The sequence below is a fragment of the Primulina eburnea genome, chromosome 8, assembly GCF_022965805.1.
Source record: "Primulina eburnea isolate SZY01 chromosome 8, ASM2296580v1, whole genome shotgun sequence".
In the NCBI taxonomy this organism is placed as follows: domain Eukaryota; kingdom Viridiplantae; phylum Streptophyta; class Magnoliopsida; order Lamiales; family Gesneriaceae; genus Primulina; species Primulina eburnea.
In genome coordinates this window covers 43,390,538-43,414,578 of record NC_133108.1, presented here as the reverse complement: position 1 = coordinate 43,414,578, position 24,041 = coordinate 43,390,538, and the positions used below count along the sequence as shown (strand labels likewise).

The window sequence follows — 24,041 nt, the reverse complement described above, 5'->3', positions numbered from 1 at the left end:
ACTTTTATGGATTTGATAAATTTTTATTGACTTTTATGGAATCTCACAGATTCATAAACAGATTTATGTGGATTTATGTAGACTTTTTTGTAAGATTTTTATAGACTTTTGTAGATTTTTTTTTTATAGAATTTTATAAATTTTGTACTTAACTATAACATGTGATTTTTTATTAATTTCTTTGAACCAATAATTAATTGACATATATAACATATTCAATTTGAAATTATTTTTAATATTTATATTAATAAATAAATTTACTTATTTAAAAGTTAAATCGTTTAATCCTTACATGTATATATATGTGGGTTTATATGCATGTTTGTAAATTTTTTAAAATACATCAATTGATTAACATATAATCTTATTTTTAAATTGATAATATAAATGTAAAAATAATATTATTTATTATTGTGTGAATATAATTTTGTATAAAAATATCATAGCTTACATATTAATTAAAAATACGAAAATGAATTTAAAAAATCATTGTTGTTACGAAACTATTCAATTATTAAGAATTAAACAACATTTTTTTTATCATCTTTTATTATTATTGAATATTACATTAATTTGTATAAATCATAAATTAAAAATCACAAACTCAATTCTGTAATTCAAAATTTCCCCGTGTTATTAAAATAAAAAAATATTAAATGAACAATCAGCCAAAAAATGAAAAATTTGAAAAAGAAAGATGGAAATATATATAGAGATACACTTCGAAAATTTGAGAGAGTAATAGAAATATATGAGAGGAGAGAAGATATATGATGTGAAGCGACATAGAGAGAGTTAGAAGTTTTAAAATTTCATTCAAATCTTTGGGGTGAACCAAATACAATTTTTTACAATTTGTAGTTGTACCTTAGGCTTTAATGTTTGTATGTCAATGAATTTCATGGAGTTATTAAAAGTCTATGGAAAATTTGAATACCTGTAGACTTTTATAGAGTTTATAAAAGTCAATGTTGAATACCACTTGACTTTTTAAAACTCCATGAAAGTCTATTTTGAATACCACAAAACTTCTATAGAGTATGCAAAAGTCTTGATTGAATACCTCTAGATTTTTAAAATCTACAAAAGTCATTAAAAGTCAATAAATTTCCCACGTTGAATACACCCCCCTTAGTTCCTCCATAATTTGTCAAATTTCACTTTAGTCCATCGATAATGATTAAAAAGACTGTACACGCACATCGCGTGTGCAGAATAACTAGTTTTTATGGTTTTTGATCTAATAATATGAAAAATCTACCGCTTAGCTGGCTAAACTCGATAATGTTCGAATTTTTTTGAGCCGAAGAGTCAAAATTATTTTTGTCGATAGTTCGTCGGACTTAATATTTTATGAAAATAATAATATTATATATATATATTATATATATATATATATATATATATATATATATAATTCGTTCTTTCGGACTTTCAAGCAATAGTTTAAATATCTCGCAAATAGGTTCGAACATTTTGATCCGAACGTGAAATCGAATTTTATTTCGAATCGAAGTCGAGTAAAAAATTTAGACTTTTTGAACTTCGAATCAAACTTGAGTTTGAATTCAAATATTCTTAATTTGACCCGAATTTGAACATTACATTGTTACTAAAATTCAATTCGATTAGATTCCTTCACACTCTTATTTGTTGATGGATGAAACATTTTATATAAATAATATATGTATAACATCGTTAATTTTAAACTTTTTCATCTGTTGAAGAGTACAACTCAATAATTAATTTATATTATTTAAAAATAATAATATAATCTATTCTACTTATATACATGTATATTTTTATTAGCAAATTTATTTTTAACTAGTTTGGATCGTAAAAAATGAAATATTAATTAAAATTTATAAATTTATATTTAATCCATTAGTTTATACAGTCGGCAAGTGTACATACACCTCATCGCATACTTTCGACAAACGCATCGATCCCGAGCTCCATTTGCCGTTCGCCTCCGGCACCACTGAACCTCGCCCCCACTGTTTGCAGCGCCACCCATTGGTCTCCTCATCGGCGCTCGCCCTCTGTACACCCTAATTGATTGTTTTATCCGCTGCGAAGAGCTATCGAATGCCATCGAAGTGGAAACAATGATGAAGGTTAATGCCCATGAGCTTCTTTGTTGAAGTGATCTGTAAGCTGATTTTTTAAGCTTAAATATGGATTTATGGTTCGAATTCGTGGAAATTTTGGCTACTGGTTTAAATTGTTGAGAAATTTTATTGTTTTGATTGTTTTTGCGTGGACTGAATTTGACATTTTGTCCGAGGTAGTAGGTTTGGTACAATTAAATGGGAAGGGAATATATGCAATTCTTGGGGATTTTTTTTATTCGTATATTGTAATTTTTGATTGAAGGCTAAGCATTTGCAGCTGATTTTGATTTTGATAGGGTGCCAGGGAAATTGATTTTTTTATTTTTTTAAAAAAACCCATATAAATTCAGAGCAGGGTAAAAAGCTGGGACCTCGCGCAATTGAGAAAATTAAGTTGTGAATGTGGCGTCAAGGTCGGAATCTCATGCGACAGGCCTTATTCCGGCTGCCGTTGCGAGTTAAAACCAGTAGACACCTGATCACTGGAACGGCTTCAAGCCCCAGCTTGTCCATATGGCGGCGGAAGAAGGAGATGGGGAAGGAGGGGTTGATGGTGGCAAAGGAACTGAAACGCCTGCAATGCCACCCTGTAAGGTTCGAGAGGTTCATGAAGAGCAATGTTTCTCGCCTCCTTAAGTCCGACCTTGTTGCTGTCCTTGCTGAATTCCAACGTCAAAATCTTGTCTCCCTCTGCATGAAGGTACCTCCAGTTTCATCTTTGTAGAATTATAGTAGTTTTTTTTCCTTTCCAATTTTAACTTTTCAGAAGTATTTGCACTTTGTTTGTTTCGCTTTTTGTATGAATTAATTGATGGATTGATTCGACTACATAAGGAGGCCTAAAAGAGTATCATCTTTCATGAATTGCTTGATATAGAAAGTTGGTTTGATGTGCCATTTAGCAAATAAATATCTGTTTGTTCATGTTGATTTTCGTGTAGATATTCATAAAGAAAAATGATATTCTTTACATGCATTTTTTTAATGATTATTGCTTATAATTTGACAGTTATATGACGTGGTGCGGAAAGAAATTTGGTACAGACCAGATATGTTCTTCTACAGGGATATGCTCATGATGCTTGCTCGGAACAAAAAGGTTGATGAGGCAAAGAGGGTGTGGGAAGATTTGAAGAGGGAAGAAGTCCTTTTTGATCAGCATACATTTGGAGACCTCGTCAGGGCCTTCTTAGACAGTGGTTTAACAAGTAAAGCAATGTGGATATATGAAGAAATGAGAAGCTCTCCTGAGCCGGCGCTGTCTTTGCCTTATCGTGTCATATTGAAAGGATTACTTCCTTACCCTGAACTGAGGGAGAAGGTGAAAGATGACTTTTTGGAACTCTTCCCCGACATGATTATCTATGATCCACCAGAAGACCTTTTTGATGATGATCGAAAAATGAGATTGGAGAGTGATGAGGATTAGAATATGTGGCTGACATTATATCTGCTTTGCTACAGCATGTACATGATGTATAACTCAGGATACACCTTGGGTTTCTATTCATATGCGCTTGGGTGAAGAAGTTGAAACACGAGATATAGTCTTTGTTAAAAATACTGTTCCACCAGGTGAAATGCTTGTTCACCTTTGACTTTAGCATCTGTGCAAAATTTTCGTAACCATATTTGATACAAACTGGTTATCTACTAGAAATATGGAGCGATTCACTTGTGCAGATTCATCAGATAAACAATGGCTAACATAGATCTAGAGCTTTGTTATTGATATAAAATATAAACCATCAGTCCTCACAAAAAAAGCCCCAATTCAACCTCCAAAAAAAGAACAATTGCCTACCGACTCCACAAACACCCAAGTCCACAACTTCATCACTACAAAATGCTCCAACAAATACCAATCTTGGCACGTCTATTAATCCTTTTCTCATCAAATTTTTCAATAGTAGCAAATCTTGGCGTTTATATTCATCTTTCTCTCATTATAATATCCAAAATTTCCCTTGATCAAGAGAAAATTAATATGCCAATTTCTTTTTTCCTGGTTCACAAATTTCACGCAGCTACACCAGTTCTACAACCCAAAACTACACGGGTAACACTTTAATCATGACGATAAGCAGGTAATATTTAACAAGAAAAAACCTTGTCCACGTTACTACTTCAAAAACACATTAAATTCATATTTCTACGGGGCAGAAATCCGTATTACAAAACGAAATCCCATTTCAATAAACTCCTTTTTCATGCCAAACAGAAAAATTTACCTACTTCAAAATCAGCACCGCGCCTCGACACACTACTTATCTTTGGAAGCAGGAGTGCCAATACCGTACTTTTCCTGCAGCTTCTGAATCTCTTCTTCCTTCTTCTTCTGGTCAAACTTCTTGCCCATCTTCGCCTGCTGGTAGTACAACACAATCAAATACCTGTTCGCCACGTTGAAACCCGACAAGTGGTCGACGGCGGTCTTTGCGTCGTAGATGTCCTCGTAAACCACGAAAGCTGTGCCACGCGTATCCTTGTTGGTCCCGACGCGGATCTGCCTTATGGCGCCGTACTTCCCAAATATGTCGTACATCTCTTCGCTCGTTATGTTGAAGGGTAGATTGCGCACGTAGAGAACACGGTTCACTTCCGGCGGGAGGCGCGTGTTGCCCTTCCGGAGGCTAATTGCTGCCATTTGCCTTCGATCAGATGAATCGAGCTCGCAGTTTCGCCTGCGATTCGGGGATTTTGGGAGCTTGGTTATACTTTAAGGCACTGTTTGGTATACGGGATAATGATAGGATTGATAAATAATCCGCCTTATCCCATGTTTGGTACGTTTTTAAAAAATCCATGATAATATAATGGGCTCTTGATAAATACATTTTTAAAAGAATAAAATATCCTTAGTAAGAGGTGTGATAGTTTTAATTTAATGATAAAATATACTACAAATTACTTAATTACCCTCATTTATTTAAATGCATTTAAGTTAATGTTAAATATTTATTAAATACATACATATATACAAATATATAGATACATATATATACACACACAAATAGTTACTAGGCCCCTTCGATATGAAAAAGATTATAAAAAAATAAAGAAAAAGACAAAAATCAAATTTGACCGATGATCACTTTTGAAAAAGGAAAAGAAATTGTTTAAATAATTTCTAAAATAAGACAAAAGAAACGAAAATTATTCTTTAGGACCATATATATATATATATATATATATATATATATATATATATATATATATATATATATAGCGTAATTTAAGAATTGAGATATGCAATTACAAGATCTTGATAACAATGAAATATAAGTTTTTGTGATAGGGTTAATTTTGTCATTACATGTCAATATATAAATTTAATCACTCTTATTAAAATCATACCAAACATTCAACATATTATCTTATCATTATATTTATCCTTGATTTATCCTTATACTGTATATCCCTTACTTATCATATCCTATGTACCAAACTGTACCTAAGAGACACTCGAAGGCCGAGGCGGCGATTTAAGAAGATAGCGTGAAATTACAGAAAACTCCCCGAAGAACGCGATATTTATGTAATTTTTTAAATTTAAACATTACAAAGGGAACAGATAAACCTTTTCGCACATGGTTAACTTTTAAAAAGATTTTTGTGTATAAATTTCAATTGGGTTAATCTCAACTGCAACGCCTCAAATAAATAAATAATATTAAATTAAATTAAATTATATAAATATTCGACTCGGTTCAATACAGTTAAACATCTCATTTTTATTGAACAAGTATATAAAAAGTAAAAGGTTATTCGAACTTAGCGATATAACTTTGTCTTAAGTGTATATCGAATGGTCGGATTTGTTGGATACAACTTTTAGGATATTATCTTAAAGATTGTACCAATGGACAATAAAACAACTTTTTATAGTTATTGGATTAACCCTTAAAATTTAGATTGAATTAACTCGATGAACTACGTTCTGCCAAACATGGGGCTTGGCCGGTTGATCGTACATTGCCCATAAGCTCACCTCAAAATATAAAATTCCATTATTATTGATTCGACGATCCTCCAAATTCTACCAGGATTTTGACGAGAATTGAATGGTTTAAATCGAACGAGTCAGTACTATTTTCTTTCCTTTTATTTTATATCCCACAAACTTGGAGGGTTTTAATTGCATTGCATGCAAACAGAGGCATTGCGTCCAGAAGTTCCACAACCTTTGCGCTCCTCTTCTCTCTTCTTTGAATCTCCATGGAAAACTTGAAGATGGTAAGTTATGCATGGGTAAACCAAGAAAATGATCATGAAAATTCTTGTAAATTAAGATTTCTGTACATTACCCGAGGTGGGTTTTCTATTTATCATAAATTCATCACCCTTAGATGAAATTCTGCATGATTTTTCAAGTTTGGTTAAGAGGATATGACTAATGGAAGAATTTTTTTCGCATGAAATTTGCTCTAAAAACATATATTTTCACAACCTCGAAAAAGAAAACAGTATTTGATAATCTGGTTTGTCTTTCATTGCAGAAGAATTGGAATTCTGTTCCTCAATTTGGAGCATGGGAGCACGAGGCAGGGGTTGGAACTAATTACTCTATGATTTTTTCGCAAGCTCGAGCTAATAGGAAGCAGCAGAAAAACAACTTGACACGCCACATCATTGGGAATGAAAGGGAGCTTCTTACAAAAACACACGGGGAGGATGAATACGGTGTGGTAAGATCATGTTTCTTGGCCTAACACTTCGTTTAATCATCTAACTTATGCAGCTCGAATTTCCAGAAGAATATTTCTCATATAAATTACAGAAAATGCATGATATTCTGATTTTGTTTTGATCCATATCCCCTCATCAGCCAAAAAATAATGCATCATGGCCTCTAATACTTGCTTAATACAGATTGATATGCAGAAGAAGAAAAAGAAGATGTGGAGATGCCTTAGTTGTTGTATAAGATTTTGATTTCAATGCAGTCTAAAACTGGAAGCTGATCCCTGCGTGTATGTTCAAAATTTGAAACACTTTGTTTTGGTTTAGTTGATTGTGTAAATGCATCGTGAACAAACATAGATGTTTTCTCTGTCAGATTATCTACGTTGCCCATACTTTGAGAGTCCGACGTACAAGCCGGATCACAATGAACAGTTTTTGCTCACTATCAGTACTTGATTCAACACCTTAAACCAGCCTATGAGGTGGATACAAACCATATTTACGCTAACTGATGGCAGTCCTTTAATTTGGTGTTTTATTAGAAAGAACATGAACCAATCATCCATTACATCGTGTAAAATACCCAAAATCAGAATATTTTATGTACATTCTGAACAAAGAAATGAACGGTACTAACTACACTGAGGCTGTAAAAGTGGGATTATTTCTTGAAACATTTTGGCATCAACAATACAAAATCTCTCGAAAATTCCAAAAATTCCAACCAGAAGCTAGCTCAGCTTGTTTGAATAGATCTTTTTACTGGAGCTTCTAGGGACGAGACACAGTTCAATTCTGCCGTCTCATCAATTCCATCAAAAAGATAGTTATAAGGTGGCATTTCTATGACTTGCCGGAACCTGGAACAACTTTTAGTTCTTCGTTTTCCCAGACAATTTTACCTCCAGCAATGGTTACTTCAATTTTTCCCTGTTGAAAAAAGTAAATAACTCATCAAGAAAGTTTAACCTGGCCTGGTTGTTGGGAAACAACAATTTACGCTACTGTAATGTAGTGGAACGTATTTAGCACTGTGAAGCATGATCCACTTTACTTCAGTCTATTGATAGGTACTCAGTCCTAAACTGTTTACTGAAAAAAAGCAGCCAAATGTCATATCGAACTCGGAATAAGCATTAGGGATGAGAGATAAGCCTTCCCTTTTCTTCCCTCGTAAACATTTGTATCCGATTGAGAGTGGTGAGTAGCTGAACTTATTTTGAAACTTGAATCTGGGTTTAGGACAATTATATCTGCGTCTGACCCGACTAGTATTGCACCTTTTCTTGGATATATGTCGAATACTCTTGCGCTTGAATAAAAGGGAATTGATATTTTAAATGCATAAAGATATTCAAAATACTTCAAATGGTAGATTTCACAAACATACCACTCAGTGCTCGTCCACCGAACAAAATCGGAGGAAGATATTTTTCCAGACGCCTGAAATAAAATTAAAATAAAGAAATAAAAGGATTCTCAACATTTGCAGAGACAAAGTTCCTATGATTTTGATTCTGAATGGTTTTCCATCTTCTCAAATGATGTCCAAGGACATCTTTATTATGAATAGAATAATGACCTGAAGAATTCCTGTCGACAGAGCTGCTTGAAGAGCCTTACCATGTCCTGGCGCTCTTATTATAGGTGGCCTCATGACAAATCTGAAACACAGAAAAAATGGTGTAATGATATCAAGAAAGAAAAGAGGATGAATAGAAATTTTCTGAGATGCAGAAAAAAACTTGCTGTCTTAAAGTCAGAATCCCAAAGGACAGAATCATCCACGACCACTCCTTCCCCGGATGACCTGAAACAATGGATGAGACAGACTGTTGGTGTTAGTATTTTAAACTCTAAATTTTTTTAATATTTTAAATTGATATATCTGAATTAATACGATGTTAATCTAAAATTATACAAATTTACATTTAATTTTGAACAGAGACGATATCAGATTATTTTAGAGTACAATTGTCACACATAGTACCATTTATTAGATAAAATCTTGGGATATGAGCATTTTGGGGGACAATAATACAAAAATGTCGCTATAACATAAACATTTTAAAAAAATGAAAACATATTTTGGACCGGTTTTCAAAATTTATAATACCCATCAATATTTCAGATAAATTTATAAAAGTCACTATATATACTTCATCGAGTTTTCATTTGATCGATCTCTCTCGAACTTGTCGAAAAAAGTGCAGGAAAGTCCAGCAGGGGCGACCTGAGAACACACAAATAATCGAAATACAATGACAAGAGTCGATCAACATTTGCGTGATCTCATGACACCCCTGTAGGCTTCCTCCACCTAAATTTCTTGAATTCATTCACTAGCTAAAATTTGGTGCAATTTTTGTTGAATTTTCTGGAGATTAAATAGAACACAAGCCTAAGGTTTCAGTGTACTGCGTCTTTGTACTTTTGCCAATTGTATGTATTACAGGATTGGTTTGTACTTTCTGAAGTACGTGGCTTTCGTACTCGATTCAACTTCTTGTACTCCCCAAGATCTAACCGTAGGACTGGACTTCTTAGCAGGCTTTAGGAAGCCCGTGGGCCTATCCACCAATGAAGGTCACTCGAGACCATTGGATGACAATTTTTTTATATAAAAAAAATGATCAAATAATTTTATTTTTTCTAAATAGATGTATAGAATCACAGTGTTTTTGTTACCATTTGCCTTCAACAGGTGTTGTCTGAGTTTGTAGAGTTGATCAATATTTGATCAAAGGTCAAGAGTTCAATCTCTCATACTTATATTTTATCGGACGATCTTGTTATCTATGATTTATCCAATATAATTTACGTGACTAGTATGATTTGCAGATTATAATGTTAGTTCAGGAAGTTATTAGTGCACACTGAACGTAACATCTTCGAATTCTCACATCATGGAAAATATACACAGAATCAAAGGGTAGAAAAGTAGGAGTCCTTATTTTTCACTTACATGAATTGTGTCACAACCATACCCATTTTTATCCTATATTTAGAACCGCGATGTATGCATATAAATTAAAATATTCCGGTACGAAATGTTTTTTGTTTGAAAATATTTAGGGATTATATCAAATTCTATGTAGATGTTGGTTATTTGATAATAAAATATTGTTCACAAGTCTCCAAGACCAGGTAGCCCATATTTTCTTCTTCTCAAAATAACACATTTACAGCTACTTTAGTTATTTTATCGAAATCCACCAACTCTTTCAACTCACATCTATCTTAGATAAAATTTACATTCAAAATCATTACTATTAATATTATAATTTGTACCTAATTCAACCTCAAAAACTAGTTCAAAGAAGGAGGATTGTCCAAGACCATATATACAACTCTCAAGTATTTTATCCAACCGCTATCGGAAAACTAACAATTACCAACACAAATGCTTAAGTTATATAGAGCCGAATTCGAAATTTACAATTTCAAATTTCTAGATCCAAATGAGCCCACCCATAATCATATAGTTGTACTTGTGTTTGAAACACATCATCAGTAACCTCAGTTGCTGAAAACCAGAAGAACAACAAGGGAAACATTTTTGCTTCTAATAATACGACATATAAAGATTGAAACTTGACACATACGACCAAAATCTAACAAGTTTTCCACATAACATTGGGTTCCTGGTATGATATTCAACTCCATAACCAGGGGAGGACCCGAAAACTTTTAGGAAGGCGGACGACATGGTGAGCGAAGGCGGTTTAATGTATTAAAACTGAATGTTATAAAATTTTAAAGGAGTATTCATCTCTTCCCCAGTTAATTAGTAATATGAGCAAGAGATGGTGGATGTTTTGTATTCAGCGACCGCGGCCGTCTCATCATCCGGCATCCTCTTACCATTATCCCTGAACTTAAAGCTCAATCTACTAAAGTAACTTCCCTTTTGTGCTTGTACACTTTTCTTTGTCAACTTGGTAGCATTCTTTTCTCTGCCGAATGATGCATACTTCAATAAAAGTCCTTTGAGTTTCCCCACCCTACTTTTTCCACTATCATTACCACGCTTGTCTTTAGCATCTCTCCCTTTAGTTGAAGCTGGCATGTCCCTTCCATCGTGCTCGTTTCTCACGGGCCTTACACGCAGTCCAAAACGTACCCCCGAAGGGTTCTTCGGTTCTCGTGGGTTTAGCCCTTCTTTCTTCTGGTCTCGAACCCATCTTGCATAAGCAGAGCCCTTGAGCTCCTGTGGTCCACTATACCTCAATACGGAAACTTGATTAATCGACTTCATCGAGCTCTTGTCCTTGTAAGACTCTTGATTGCAGGAGATGGTGTCAGTACATGAGTACTTTGAGGCAATTCTGAACGGGGAATATGATCTTGAGCGTCTCGGCTGACCACTTCTCCCCCTTTTCTCTTCCCTTACTCTCTCCAAAGCCACGGTAAAAGGATCGAAATCGTCGTTCCATGTATACTTACAAGCAAACGGGATTCTGCACATTGTAGTTGGAGACTTAGACCTCGGAGCAAACGTCCACCTTTGGCTAGAACTATTGAAAACACTGTTATATTGGAGTCTTGGAGGGAGTTTTAGAGGCATGACTAGGCCACTGAAGAAAACTTCATCGACAAACGCCACGGCCGGAAGCGAGTCCCCACGCTCTCGATATCTTTGCTTTCGACTGAATGTCTTGCTAGACTCAAACTCGAAATCAACAAGATTCGAGTTGGGAAAATCGCCTTTGTCTTGTTTTTTCCTCCGCGGACTAACCGGGGCACTGCAGTATAAGTACGCGAGACTCTTGTGATCACATGGATTCGGGCTAGTAGGGGCAGTTGCATACAAACAAAGGGAAGGAGAGACATTTGCAAGTTCCATTTGGGTTCCAAATTTAGAGAGTAGCAATATGGATTGTTTGGCAGAAAAGGCTTTGAAATAGTGTGTCGATTGTGCTATTTCTTTGTCCTGAATTTAAGGAAGGCCTACCTCAAAATACGGGACTTTTTGTTCCTAAAATAATCTTCAAAATGTAATCAGACACCGAAAAGCAGATAATACATGTACAAATCCTCAACACTTGTATGCGTAAAAGCACAACTAAAATTTAAATAAATATCAAGATCAATCCGAATCGAATCGGTTTTACGATATACCTGTATATTGTGAAAGATTGAAATTAATCCCAGCTCCTACTATGTAGATCCTGAATGCCCTTGATACTAGAGCAAATCCTCCTTCAAAACCTGTGAGTGGATTGGTGATATTCTATATTATAATTTATTATATCTTGTTTGACATAACAATAAGAATTCTACTAAAAGTACATGCACATCTATATATCATGCAGATATTACGGTCCAACCCATGAACAAATTTGAAATCTTTGAAATATTAGAAATTAGGTAAGACAAGCAAATTCTTTACAAAATTTGGAACATTTTTGCTTGCTTAATTGTTCCATGTGACGCATAACTCGACTTTAAGATAAGGTCACGAAAATAAATGGAGCCGTAACCGAAAGGCGCTCGTTGGAAGTGAACTCGTGATCCCATATTTAATTGTGGTGAATTAGATAATGACAAGTGTTAATATCTAAGTCAAACAATTTCGATCCTTTATGTGACTTGTATTAGTTACAAATGTTAAAACCAAAAAAGTTTATCATGATGTAAATTCTTATCTAGTTTTGTGGTGGTTTGATTAAATTTTTTTATGATTCATGATTTTGGGTACTCAAAGTTAGGTTTGTTGAAAATTATTAGTCGACTATAACACACGTGAAGCGTATAGAATAAACATATCATGATGATACCCTATGAATAAGGTCAATCAAGATCAGATTCAAACAAAACTTTGGATCATAATCCATTCCTAACTTAGGTAGGTTGCCCATGATAGATCTCATGTACGCTCCTATAAATACCAGGTTTAAGAGCTTAATTATGCATTCACTATATTGACTTTCAGCAGCATTATTAGATGCACTCTCATATTCGTCCTCCGTATCTGGCTTGAGCATTGGGGTTCTTGGACCTCTTCTAACGGTTTCCTTTGTGATAATAGGTCCAGAGTAGTTCCGAAGTCTGAATTCGGGTTAATCTCACCTAGTCGAATTAAATCTTATATTTCTAGTAAGTATCACATGAAATTATTAAAATATTTGTGTATTGGTTGATGTTTATATATGGTGATAAATTATATATTAAAACAAACAAGGAGGATTAAGGGGCATAGATTGGGATCAAATATGATTTTTTTGTTAAAATATGTATAATCCTAATAGAGACGAATTGTTTTTAGTGAAATTAATATCACTTTTAATTCATGTTTAATCAATCAACTTTTTAAATATCCTTAAATCTTAATATATTAATATCTTAAATTTGATAATATGAATTTAAATATCCTAAATTTTATATTACTGTAAATATTCTTTAAGTTGATTTGAGAACATTATATTGTATTTTAATAAATAAATATTTTTTTTTTTGAAAAACAAAAATTGCGTGAAGATTTGATGGTGAATGAATAACATTTTTTTTAGTAACTCGGAAAATAACTTATTTATATTTTTTCCTAACATAGAATTTAATTTACGATCATGAATCATGTCTAACTATAAAATTGAAAACAAAGGATTAATCTATTATTCAAATAGTAAAGAGCAGGACACAAGGTCTTTTAATTAGAACGCCATTCGTAAAAAGCTCAAAAAAAGCCCCATATACACATATATTTTTCAACTTTATCAATTTAAATATTAACTCCTCTGATATAAAAATGTATATTATTTTTCTTCATCGCAAAATTCATAATTATCGATTTAACTTATATTTATAATACGATTTCTAATTCATCGATTAATTTTTCTTACAAGTCGGAAGACTTGAATAAATTAATGTTATGTCCAAAAATACCAAAAATGGGAAAGCTTAGGCCGAATACCAAAACTTTTAAAGCTTAAATGGATACGTATTAGGCCCATGGATTGTCAAACTAAATAGCTCGAGTACAAAATTGTTTGCACCGAAAAATTACAAGGGCATGTCAGACAAAAAATCGTGTCAAACTTCTTGATAATCTAACTTCTACCGTCAAGTGTTGTAGATCTTGATTCTGTAGTTAATTCTAACTCCTTCGGTAAATAAAAAAAATGAGATTAAAACAAAGAATTTGATGAATGAACGGGTGAAATTCATGAAAGACAACAAATTTAATATTGTTGTTATGAATTGAGAACATGCTTGCAAAATAAACAGGAAAAGATGTGATATAAAATTATTTAAAATTGCTAGAGCATTTACTGCAATTTTGAGTTGTTTGTGGATGAAATTATCGAAGCCTTTTCTATGATTCTATCTGTTTTTTTTTTCATTCTTTTAAGAGGCTTCACCATAATCAATAATGTGCATACCATTCTCATCCAATTCTTCTGACTTGATGGACTTTAATCTAATGGACCCAAATTTTATTTGGACATGCAGCGGTTCAATCCACTTATGATATTGTCCGTTTTCGTTCGAGGTCTCACGGTTTTAAAACGCGTCTCAACGTACGGTGTCCACACACTGGCTCTGATACCAAATGTCACGGCCCCATGTACACTTGTGATATTGTCCGCTTTGCCCCGATGTCCTATGGCTTTAAAACGCATCACAACGTGTGACATCCACACACACTAGCTCTGATACCAAATGTCACGGCCCAATCCACTTGTGATATTGTCTGCTTTGGCCCGAAGCTGGGCCGTGACATTTGGTATCAAAGTCAATGTGTGTGGACGTCGCACGTTTTTACGTGTTTTAAAGCCGTGAGGACTCAGCTAAAGCGGACAATATCACAAGTGAACTGAGCCGTAACATGAACCCAACAAGTCGATCATTATTGAAAATATGGATCAAATCAATCATTCTTACGAATATAAATTCATAAAATCGTCTAACAAAAATTAGTACCAAAACAAAATATAGTGATTAGAAATATCACATTCTTAATAATAATAATAATGTAAACTTCGGGATTTTTTTTATTAAATACTAAAAGTACCCATTAGACTTCACTTATTAACTTTCCACGTCCACTTTCCCATCTATCAATCAACTGATTGAATTACTTAATAAATTGGTTATTGACGAAATGAAATAATTTCAACGGTGTAAAATTTCACGAATCTTTATACGTGATACGAATCAATTTTACCGATATTCACAATAAAAAGTAATAATCTTAATATAAAAAGTAATATTTTTTCATGAAAGACCCAAATAAAAATTTTGTCTCATAAAATACGACTCATAAGATCGTCTCACCCAATTTTTTGTGATTTGTAAAATAGTCTAACCGAACTTATTGACAAAGTAATAAAAAAATGAAATGTCCACTATCAGTTATCGTCATTTGACTGGTCAGCCGAATGAATCCCATGCAGCCTTAGCTTTTAAATATCTACATCTATACCCATAAAAAAGGATGTTTCTTCATTATTGTGATCATATTCAAACATTTAATTTTCAGAGGCTTGACCAAGGCGAGGCTGCTGCCTTGAATATTCTCTCCTCCTTAAACGATTAAACCCAAGAATTTTCTCAAGCAAAACCGACAGGTCCATATCTTCTCTTAAAAATTCGGTTTTTTTAAGGATTTTGAGGTGCTGTCTTTGAATTCGGTCATGGGGATTTGCCTCCAGAAGCCTGCTAAACTTGCTCCTGCTTCTTCCGGGCAATTCTCGGGTATGGCTTTAATGCCAGAATTGGTTCTTGATTCTGCCGTTTAACAGTTGGATTTTGAATGGGCTTTCTTTTGCAAATAGAGAAGTCGAAGAATGATTTATTTGATCAGGTTTATATATCTCATTGATGAATTTTTATGTGATTATTTGACCCCCTTGAATTTTTTGCTTCAATATTTAGAGAGATGGGGACAATAATTTGAACGTATTAGGTCACCTAGTGCTTGCTATTGTAAATAAATGATTTGGTGAATATTATTCTTATTAATTACAACGAATGATCATTACAAGTATATATATACTTGGTGGTGATGTACAATGATCCTATTCTAAAGCCTATGATTAAGCTAAATCATATACAGATAAGGAAAGAAATATTAGAGAATAATCTCTAATATGGACTACGTACCATATGGCTATTTTACAGCTCAACTTCCTTTAACACTCCCCCTCAAGTTGGAGTGTATGTTAATGACACCCAACTTGTTGAGTAAAATTTCAAACTGCACAGTTCTCAAAGGCTTGGTAAATAAATCTGCTGGCTGATCTGAAGTGTGAATGTGAGTAGTCCGAATCATTCCATTTTGAATCTTTTCACGCACTAAGTGACAGTCTATCTCTATGTGTTTTGTTCGCTCATGAAAGACTGGATTTGCGGCTATGTGTATGGCTGCTTGATTGTCGCAGTATAAATTCACTGGCTGCATATGACTCACTCCCAAGTCTTTTAAGATGTTTTTCAACCATGTGATCTCACAGCATGTAGTAGCCATAGAACGATACTCTGCTTCAGCACTTGAACGAAATACGGTTGTCTGTTTCTTTGTCTTCCAAGAAATTGGTGCTTGACCAAGCAAGATGCAAAAACCTGTAATTGACCTTCTCTTATCCTTGCAACGAGCCCAATCAGCATCACAAAATGCTCTTAATTGAAGAGAACCTGTAGATGGTAATAAAATACCTTGTCCAGGAGTATGTTTGATATACCTAAGGACTTTGTGGGCTGCCTCCAAGTGTGGTTGTCTAGGTTTGTCCATAAACTGACTCAGCACATGAACAATATAAGTGAGGTCTGGTCTAGTTATGGTTAGATAAACTAACCTCCCTACTAATCTTCTGTAAGCTGATGCATCATTTAAAAGTTCTCCATCTGAGTGCGTGAGTGACAAATTTTGATCTACCGGAAAACGAGAAGGCTTAGCACCCAAGAACCCGACATCTTCTAAAATTTCCAAAGCATATTTTCGTTGTGATAAACTGATTCCTTGTCTTGACCTTGCAATCTCTATGCCGAGGAAATATTTAAGCTTTCCCAAGTCTTTAAGTTTGAATTGCTTGGATAAGAAGGTCTTAGTTTCTTCTATATCTTGCAAATTATCTCCAGCCAATATCACATCATCAACATACACAAGTAATGCCAAAAAGGTACCTTGCCGCTGTCTGACGAATAAAGAATAATCAAAAAGAGACTGGTGGAATCCCGCAGCTTTGAGTGCATTGGATAACTTTATAAACCACTGTCGAGAGGCTTGTTTCAATCCGTATAATGATTTATGAAGTTTACAAACACGAGTCTCCCCCTTTCGTCCGAAGCCAGGAGGTAAGGACATGTATACTTCTTCATCAAGCTCACCATTCAGAAATGCGTTATTAACATCTAATTGATGTAAATGCCAACCACGCAGTGATGCCACACTCAGCAAGACACAAACTGTAACTAACTTGGCCACAGGTGCGAAAGTTTCCCTGTAATCAATGCCCTCAATTTGACTGTAACCTTTAGCCACCAATCGTGCTTTGTATCTCTCCACCGTCCCATCAGCCTTTAATTTTATTTTGTATACCCATCTGCAGCCGATTGGTTGCTTGTGAGATGGCAGTGTTACTAAACTCCAAGTCCCATTATGTTGCAAAGCAGAAATTTCTTGTTGCATGGCCTTGCGCCATTTTGGATCTTTGACAGCCTATGAATAACTAGCAGGTTCTTTGTGGAGAGATAGCTTAGTAGCATATGTTTTATGAGCTTGCAAAAGTTTGGTATAAGATAAAGATTGGGATAGCGGATGAACAATACCTGAATGTTGAACCAAGCTTGTGGATGACGTTGGTTCAGTTCTTGAAGGGAGGGCCATCTCGATATGGAAGTCTTGTAGATATCGTGGAGCTTGAATGGCGCGACCTCCACGTCGGGGTGGTGGAACAGCTGGTATATTTGATGATGGTGGCGACATGTTTGGTGAAGAGACGTCGGGAGAAGCAGGTTCATTGATGGTTATGTCAATGTGTGGTGGTTCATTGGTGTTGGTATGAGATGAAGACTCAGATAAAGGTTCGAAATCAAGGTTTGAATATTGATTTGGGAACAAGGGTTCTGAATCTTTTTGTGGTGCAGCGGAATCTTTGGAATTTTGGAAAGGAAAAATATTCTCAAGGAAAATGATATCTCTGGAGACTAATACCTTTTTCTGAGTAATATCGAAAACACGATACCCCTTTTTCCCATAAGGATATCCAAGAAAGATGCAACGTGATGCTCGAGGATCAAATTTTGAACGGTTTTGGGCATGCGTGGAAACAAAACACAAACAACCAAATACTCGTAAATGTGAGTAGTTTGGGACTTTGTTAAACAACCTTTCATATGGGGTTTTACCTTGGAGGAGAGGAGTTGGTGTGCGATTTATGAGATAGGCTGAAGTAAGGATGGCATCCCCCCAAAAGTGATGAGGAAGACCAGCTTGAATAAGGAGGGCACGTGCCATATTTAACAAGTGTCTGTGTTTCCGTTCAGCGACACCATTTTGTTGTGGTGTATTGATGCAACTGGTTTGGTGAATGATGCCCTTGTTTGCATAGAAAGTTTCAAGTCTGAATTCTGGGCCATTGTCACTACGAATGATCTTTACTTTGGAATTGAATTGATTTTCAGCCATGTTGACAAAATTGACCAAAAGATTTCCAGCTTCTGATTTATGTTTCATAAGGTAAACCCATGTGCATCTAGTATAGTCATCAACGATAGTAAGAAAATATTTCGCACCTGAAATTGAAGCAACTTTGTAACCACCCCAAATGTCAACATGTATCAAATCAAAACTAGATTCAGTAGTGATGGAACTTGAAGAAAAAGGAAGTCTTGTTTGTTTTGCCAGAGGGCAAATCAAACATTTGTCTGTACTACAAGCTTTATTTCGGAAACATGGAGAATTAAATAATGGAGTGACTTTAGAAGATGGATGCCCTAGACGTTGGTGCCAAGAGGACGGACTTGAGGCTTTGGTGTGATTACACATTCCTTTATTGGCTTGATCGAGATAGTAAAGGCCCTCTCGTTCAATTCCCGTCCCAATCGTCTTCCCCGAGCGTAGGTCCTGGACAAAGCAAATATTGTTGAAGAAAATAGCTATATTAGATGGATTGCGGGTCAGCTTGTTAATTGAAATTAAATTCAGATGAAAATATGGAATACATAAGACATTGTCAAGAATTAAATCTGGAGATAGAGTTACTGTGCCAATATGAGTCACTTGTGCCATTGAACCATTTGGCAATTCCACGGTACGATTTTTGACAGGCTTCGAATGTGTAAATAAGTTCTGATCATAAACCATATGGTCTGTACACCCACTATCAAAGATCCAAGTATTCCTTTTTCCATTAAGGATAAGTGAAAAAGCTTTACCTGAAAGTTCATCATGGGTTGAGCAATTACTAACATGATTTGCAGAGGGGGTTTTGGATCTCAACATTTCTAGTATTTGCCTGCACTGCTCAGATGAGAACGGAAAGCTCGTCTCTTTCTTTTCAGTTAGATATGCAGCCTGATTTCCCTTCGAAATTGTTGAATTATCCTCAGTTGCTGCTTTCTTTTTGCGACAAAATTCTACAGTGTGCCCTTTCCATCCGCAAAAATCGCATTTGAGATGTGCACGACAATTTTTGGTGGTGTGATTTGTCCTGTTGCACTTTGTGCACCTTTGCTCATCTTCAGCCTTGCGATTTGGATTCTTTATGGCAAAGACAGCAGCTTCTGGTTGGTCTTGACTCTTTCCGGATGTCGCTTCTGCTTGTTTCTCATGGCGGAGTACTAGGGAATATGCTTTATTCACCGTGGGTAATGGATCCAGTAATAAGGTATTACTCCGAACACCTGCATATGATTCATTGAGACCCATGAGAAATTTCATGGTTTTCTGTGTTTCCAGATATGCAGCCACCTCTTTGATTGATCCACAAGTGCATATAGGAAAAGTACAGATTGCTTCACGCTGATCCCATAGTCCCTTCAGTTTGGTAAAATAAGATCCCACAGACATGCTGCCTTGTACACAATTATGAATTTCGTTTTCGATGTTGAATAGCTCAACCACGTTCACTTGTGAGAACCTCTCCTGCAATTCCAGCCATATATGTCTAGCGTTTTTGCAATTGATTACACTACCAGCAATGTCTTTAGACATAGATCCCAGTAGCCAAGTCTTTACCAAATTGTTGCAGCGATTCCATTGTTGGTGCTCATCTGAATTTCTTTCACTTGGCTCATTGATTGAACCATCTATGAGTCCAATCTTGTTTTTGACTGTCAACGCCATGGTCATGGACTGTTTCCATGTGCTGTAATTGTCTTCGGCCAAAGACTGTGGCACAAGAATGGCGCCAGGTTGATCCGAATGATGAAGATAAAGTTGATGGTTGGGATTGTCCCATTTTGCTCCTGAAGCCGTGCCTCTTGGTTTATCGTCTCCCATGGAAGTCGGCTAGGAAGAAATATTATGTTTTGTTTTGATGCCCAGAGAATACACGCTCTGATACCATGTAAATAAATGATTTGGTGAATATTATTCTTATTAATTACAACGAATGATCATTACAAGTATATATATACTTGGTGGTGATGTACAATGATCCTATTCTAAAGCCTATGATTAAGCTAAATCATATACAGATAAGGAAAGAAATATTAGAAAATAATCTCTAATATGGACTACGTACCATATGGCTATTTTACAGCTCAACTTCCTTTAACAGTTATTTCTAATGTACTGCAATGTCTGATTGAATAGAATGCTTGCAAGGGATGATGCAAGAATTTTTAGTTTTTAATTCGCTGAGGCTGCCTGAGAGACCCTTTTTGTGTCTGATATATGCTTTAATAGAACAAAGAAATATTGAGGGAACAACTGCATTTGGAAGTACAATAAGTTACTTACAAAATTTTAGTTACGTTTCAGAATAATTTCCGTTGATTGGTTGATTGATTGATTGATTGATTGACTTAGATGGTGAAGTTGTAAGAATATGGTGTTGGAAGTGTTGTACAAACAGCTACTCTTCGAATTAAGCCGGCTCATAAGCTTGTCAAGGTGGCCCGATTCAATCTCGAGCTCGAGCTTGAGCTTGTGTGTCATTACTTTGAGCTCGGTAAGCAAGAGGTCAACCCGAATTGTATGAATCTCACTGGTTTAACTCAAGGCCATCTATTTCACATTCACTGGTTGACTTTATACATTTGCAAAGCTTAAAGGCGCCTTGGTTTCCTTGATAATTTGACATCTTTCATTTGGTTTAGCCAAGTGTCTGCGATGGTACAGGTTCTTCAGAATAGAGAAATTGCAGACATCTGCTGCAAATCAGACATTTTATAATCTTTGTTGCATAATTTAATGTTTTTGCGTTTCATTAAATCGCCGAGTTAATAAGCATGCTAAACTGATAACGTTCTGCTCTTTTTTATGTTAGTCTTAAAAGACATGAAATCTTGTATTCACGTGTTTAAGTTGTTCATTTTCCAGATAAGATCCCACCAGGAAATACAACACAGGACAATTTATATCGTTCGAACCAGCTAAGTCATTCAGGCTTGTTGTGCCATGCTGTTGCCGCATCGAAATTCGGTCAATTTCCCTCCGGCAACCTCAGATCGTTTACTTTCAATGATCTAAAGAATGCCACAAGAAATTTCCGATTCGACAGCCTTCTTGGAGAGGGTGGATTTGGGTTCGTTTTCAAAGGATGGATAGACGAGCAAACTTTCACCCCCTGCAAACCTGGAACCGGGATGGTAGTTGCTGTCAAAAAACTCAAATCCGAAAGTTATCAAGGCCACAGGGAATGGCTTGTATGTTCATAAAAACTGGCTAATTTTCCATCGTATATACTTATAAAAATCGTAAAGAGCTAATCTTTTTGTGATCCCACTTCTTTGACAGACGGAACTCAACTATTTAAGTCTTCTACACCACGAAAATCTTGTGAAGCTGATCGGCTACTGCGCGGAATCTGAGTACAGGCTTTTAGTCTACGAGTACATGCCGAAAGGAAGCTTGGAAAATCACTTATTTAAAAGTAAGTGGATTATCTAAATTTCGTTCCTTTTATTTATTTATTTTCATTTACTTGGGTCTAGTTTCAATCTATTTATACTGGTGAATTTGTAATATTTTCAGAAGGAGCACAACTCATGACTTGGGCTACACGAATACGAGTTGCTGTTGACGTTGCTCGAGGGTTATCTTACCTGCATAGCCTAGATGCCAACGTGATATATCGAGACTTGAAGGCATCCAATGTACTTCTTGATTCGGTATGACTAAATTCAACTTGTAACTCTTGATACGGGAACAGGGCCATTTCTATATGTTATTTATCATGTTTTATGTTAATGCTTTTTTCACAGGAATTCAATGCAAAACTTTCAGACTTTGGCTTAGCAAGAGCTGGTCCTAAAGGTGACAAAACTCATGTTTCAACTCGTGTCATTGGAACCAAAGGCTACGCCGCACCAGAATACGTAGCAACAGGTTTGTTTTTATGTGAAAAAATAGCCGTTGAATCGAACCAGCTCTAACCTATTAAAGAAATAGGGAAACAATCATCCCTTTGAACAAGACAATCTCTGTCATACATGCTATTAAAATTATGATATGTTTTTTAGACGATTTTGTCGTTAGAACATGATTTATATGATATTTGGCCCTGTATATATAAAGAGCTGATAATTGTGTATCATAAAATATGAGTCTAATAAAAATTGTAGTCCTTCGGGCTTGATGTGGTAGATAAATGCCTTTACGGCTGAATAGCGTGATTTCATGTTGTTTTGTAGGTCGCTTGACTCCAAAGTGTGACGTATACAGCTACGGTGTGGTGTTGCTGGAGCTGCTATCAGGGAAACGAGCACTTGGAGACGAGAACGCTGGTGGAGCTGACGAAAATTTGGTGGATTGGGCAAAACCATTCCTAAATGACCCGAGAAAAATGTTAAGAATCATGGATTCAAGATTGGGAGGTCAGTATTCTAAAAAGGATGCACAGTTCTTGGCTGTTCTCGCGCTACAATGCCTCAACACTGATCCCAGGAACCGACCGACCATGTCGGAAGTTGTGGCTGCATTCGAACAGCTCCAAGCATCGATTGTGGCGAACAGGGTTTTAGTCGAAGCGCGTAAGAAAAATATGGTCGATAGGAAGTTTTGATCTCCTTGTATAGTAAGTACGTAGATAGAAATGTTGAGCAAATATGAAATGTAGTGCAAGAATATGGATCCGAGGGAGTTTATGTAAATCTTAAATAATTTTTTTTAATGATTTCGAATTAAGAATATCTATCTTTTCGGAAAAAAATTATTATTCCGAAATATAATTAGGATGATACTGATTATTCATCGCAATATATGAGTGATTTTTATCCTTCATTTCTTATGCACTCCTTTTCACTTTTAAATTTAATATTTGACAAAATTATCTTTATTTACTTTTTCTTCACACATCAATTACTTTCTTTTATTATAAAATATTTCATAATATATCATCTAGTGATTAAATTTATGAGTAAGTTTCTTGTGAAACTGTCGCACGGATTTGTATTCGATCCATACATCTAATGAAAAGTAATATTTTCAATATAAAAAATAATAATTTTCATAGGTTGACTTGGTTGAAAATCTGTCTCACAAAATTAATTTGTGGACTCGTATAAGTTTTTGTTTAAATTCATATTTTTTTAATAAAGTAAAACTATTATTTTACTATATTTATTTTATGTTGATATACACAAAAAATTAAAAATTATTTAGCTTATAAGAAAACACGATAAATTCTAAAAACAAAAAACGAAATATCGGCTGATCTAAAAAAATAGAAAAATTAATTATATTAATATAAAATAAAAGTATAAATTACTTTAGTTTATATTAGTTTTAATTTTTATTTATGTTATATTTTATATTTATGAACATTGACAATTTAATTATAGTTTTAAGATAACTATAAATTATATTTATGAACATTGACAATTGAATCATCTAGTGTGTTGAAAATACATTACTTATCTTGTGAACATCAGACCACGTGAGATAAATTTAAAAATTTGTCAGATTAAACGAGATTATCACATGATCATCTCGTATAAAAATACACATCAATTGATGTTGTGTTTTCAACACAGTAAAATATCTAAATCTTATTTTTGATCTGACCATCAATGAAGTGACATATTTCTATTGATGTAATAATTTTGATATATCAAAATTATTACATCAATAGA

At 34.9% G+C, this 24,041-nt stretch overlaps 6 protein-coding genes across 12 annotated transcripts; 2 read left to right on the top strand and 4 right to left on the bottom strand.

The window, feature by feature from the left end:
- Positions 1-1,894: 1,894 nt before the first annotated feature.
- Positions 1,895-3,798, top strand: LOC140840064 (pentatricopeptide repeat-containing protein At1g62350). 5 transcript variants are annotated; one of them, XM_073207162.1, is made up of 3 exons: positions 1,895-2,117; positions 2,465-2,814; positions 3,124-3,798. In XM_073207162.1, exons 2-3 carry the CDS (start codon positions 2,515-2,517, stop codon positions 3,541-3,543), a joined length of 720 nt encoding a protein of 239 aa, XP_073063263.1. In that variant the 5' UTR covers positions 1,895-2,117; positions 2,465-2,514; the 3' UTR covers positions 3,544-3,798. The 5 variants fall into 5 exon arrangements, with proteins under 5 accessions (XP_073063263.1, XP_073063262.1, XP_073063261.1 ...); XM_073207161.1 differs by having other exon boundaries at positions 2,411-2,814; XM_073207160.1 differs by having other exon boundaries at positions 1,895-2,152.
- Positions 3,799-4,188: 390 nt separating this feature from the next.
- LOC140840065 (splicing factor 3B subunit 6-like protein) lies at positions 4,189-4,841 on the bottom strand. The gene has a single exon (XM_073207163.1). It carries the CDS (start codon positions 4,759-4,761, stop codon positions 4,378-4,380), a length of 384 nt encoding a protein of 127 aa, XP_073063264.1. The 5' UTR covers positions 4,762-4,841; the 3' UTR covers positions 4,189-4,377.
- A 2,455-nt stretch (positions 4,842-7,296) lies between these two features.
- Positions 7,297-9,246, bottom strand: LOC140840063 (dihydropyrimidinase-like). Of its 2 annotated transcripts, none has more exons than XM_073207156.1 (5): positions 9,034-9,246; positions 8,546-8,610; positions 8,383-8,464; positions 7,956-8,243; positions 7,297-7,730 (listed from the first exon to the last, which is right to left on the bottom strand). In XM_073207156.1, exons 3-5 carry the CDS (start codon positions 8,455-8,457, stop codon positions 7,644-7,646), a joined length of 450 nt encoding a protein of 149 aa, XP_073063257.1. In that variant the 5' UTR covers positions 8,458-8,464; positions 8,546-8,610; positions 9,034-9,246; the 3' UTR covers positions 7,297-7,643. The 2 variants fall into 2 exon arrangements, with proteins under 2 accessions (XP_073063257.1, XP_073063258.1); XM_073207157.1 differs by having other exon boundaries at positions 7,313-7,730; positions 7,956-8,112; positions 8,191-8,243; positions 8,383-8,610; positions 9,034-9,233.
- Positions 9,247-10,219: 973 nt separating this feature from the next.
- On the bottom strand, positions 10,220-12,148 carry LOC140838051 (uncharacterized). 2 transcript variants are annotated; one of them, XM_073204138.1, is made up of 2 exons: positions 11,922-12,148; positions 10,220-11,788 (listed from the first exon to the last, which is right to left on the bottom strand). In XM_073204138.1, exon 2 carries the CDS (start codon positions 11,644-11,646, stop codon positions 10,588-10,590), a length of 1,059 nt encoding a protein of 352 aa, XP_073060239.1. In that variant the 5' UTR covers positions 11,647-11,788; positions 11,922-12,148; the 3' UTR covers positions 10,220-10,587. The 2 variants fall into 2 exon arrangements, with proteins under 2 accessions (XP_073060239.1, XP_073060238.1); XM_073204137.1 differs by having other exon boundaries at positions 10,220-11,778.
- A 3,109-nt stretch (positions 12,149-15,257) lies between these two features.
- LOC140840061 (probable serine/threonine-protein kinase PBL3) lies at positions 15,258-23,093 on the top strand. The gene is made up of 6 exons (XM_073207153.1): positions 15,258-15,497; positions 21,289-21,614; positions 21,706-21,841; positions 21,943-22,079; positions 22,173-22,296; positions 22,602-23,093. Exons 1-6 carry the CDS (start codon positions 15,437-15,439, stop codon positions 22,970-22,972), a joined length of 1,155 nt encoding a protein of 384 aa, XP_073063254.1. The 5' UTR covers positions 15,258-15,436; the 3' UTR covers positions 22,973-23,093.
- Positions 18,681-20,327, bottom strand: LOC140840062 (uncharacterized). The gene is made up of 2 exons (XM_073207154.1): positions 19,179-20,327; positions 18,681-18,867 (listed from the first exon to the last, which is right to left on the bottom strand). The coding sequence occupies exons 1-2, from the start codon at positions 20,242-20,244 to the stop codon at positions 18,830-18,832; spliced, it is 1,104 nt and encodes a 367-aa protein (XP_073063255.1). The 5' UTR covers positions 20,245-20,327; the 3' UTR covers positions 18,681-18,829.
- Positions 23,094-24,041: the final 948 nt, after the last annotated feature.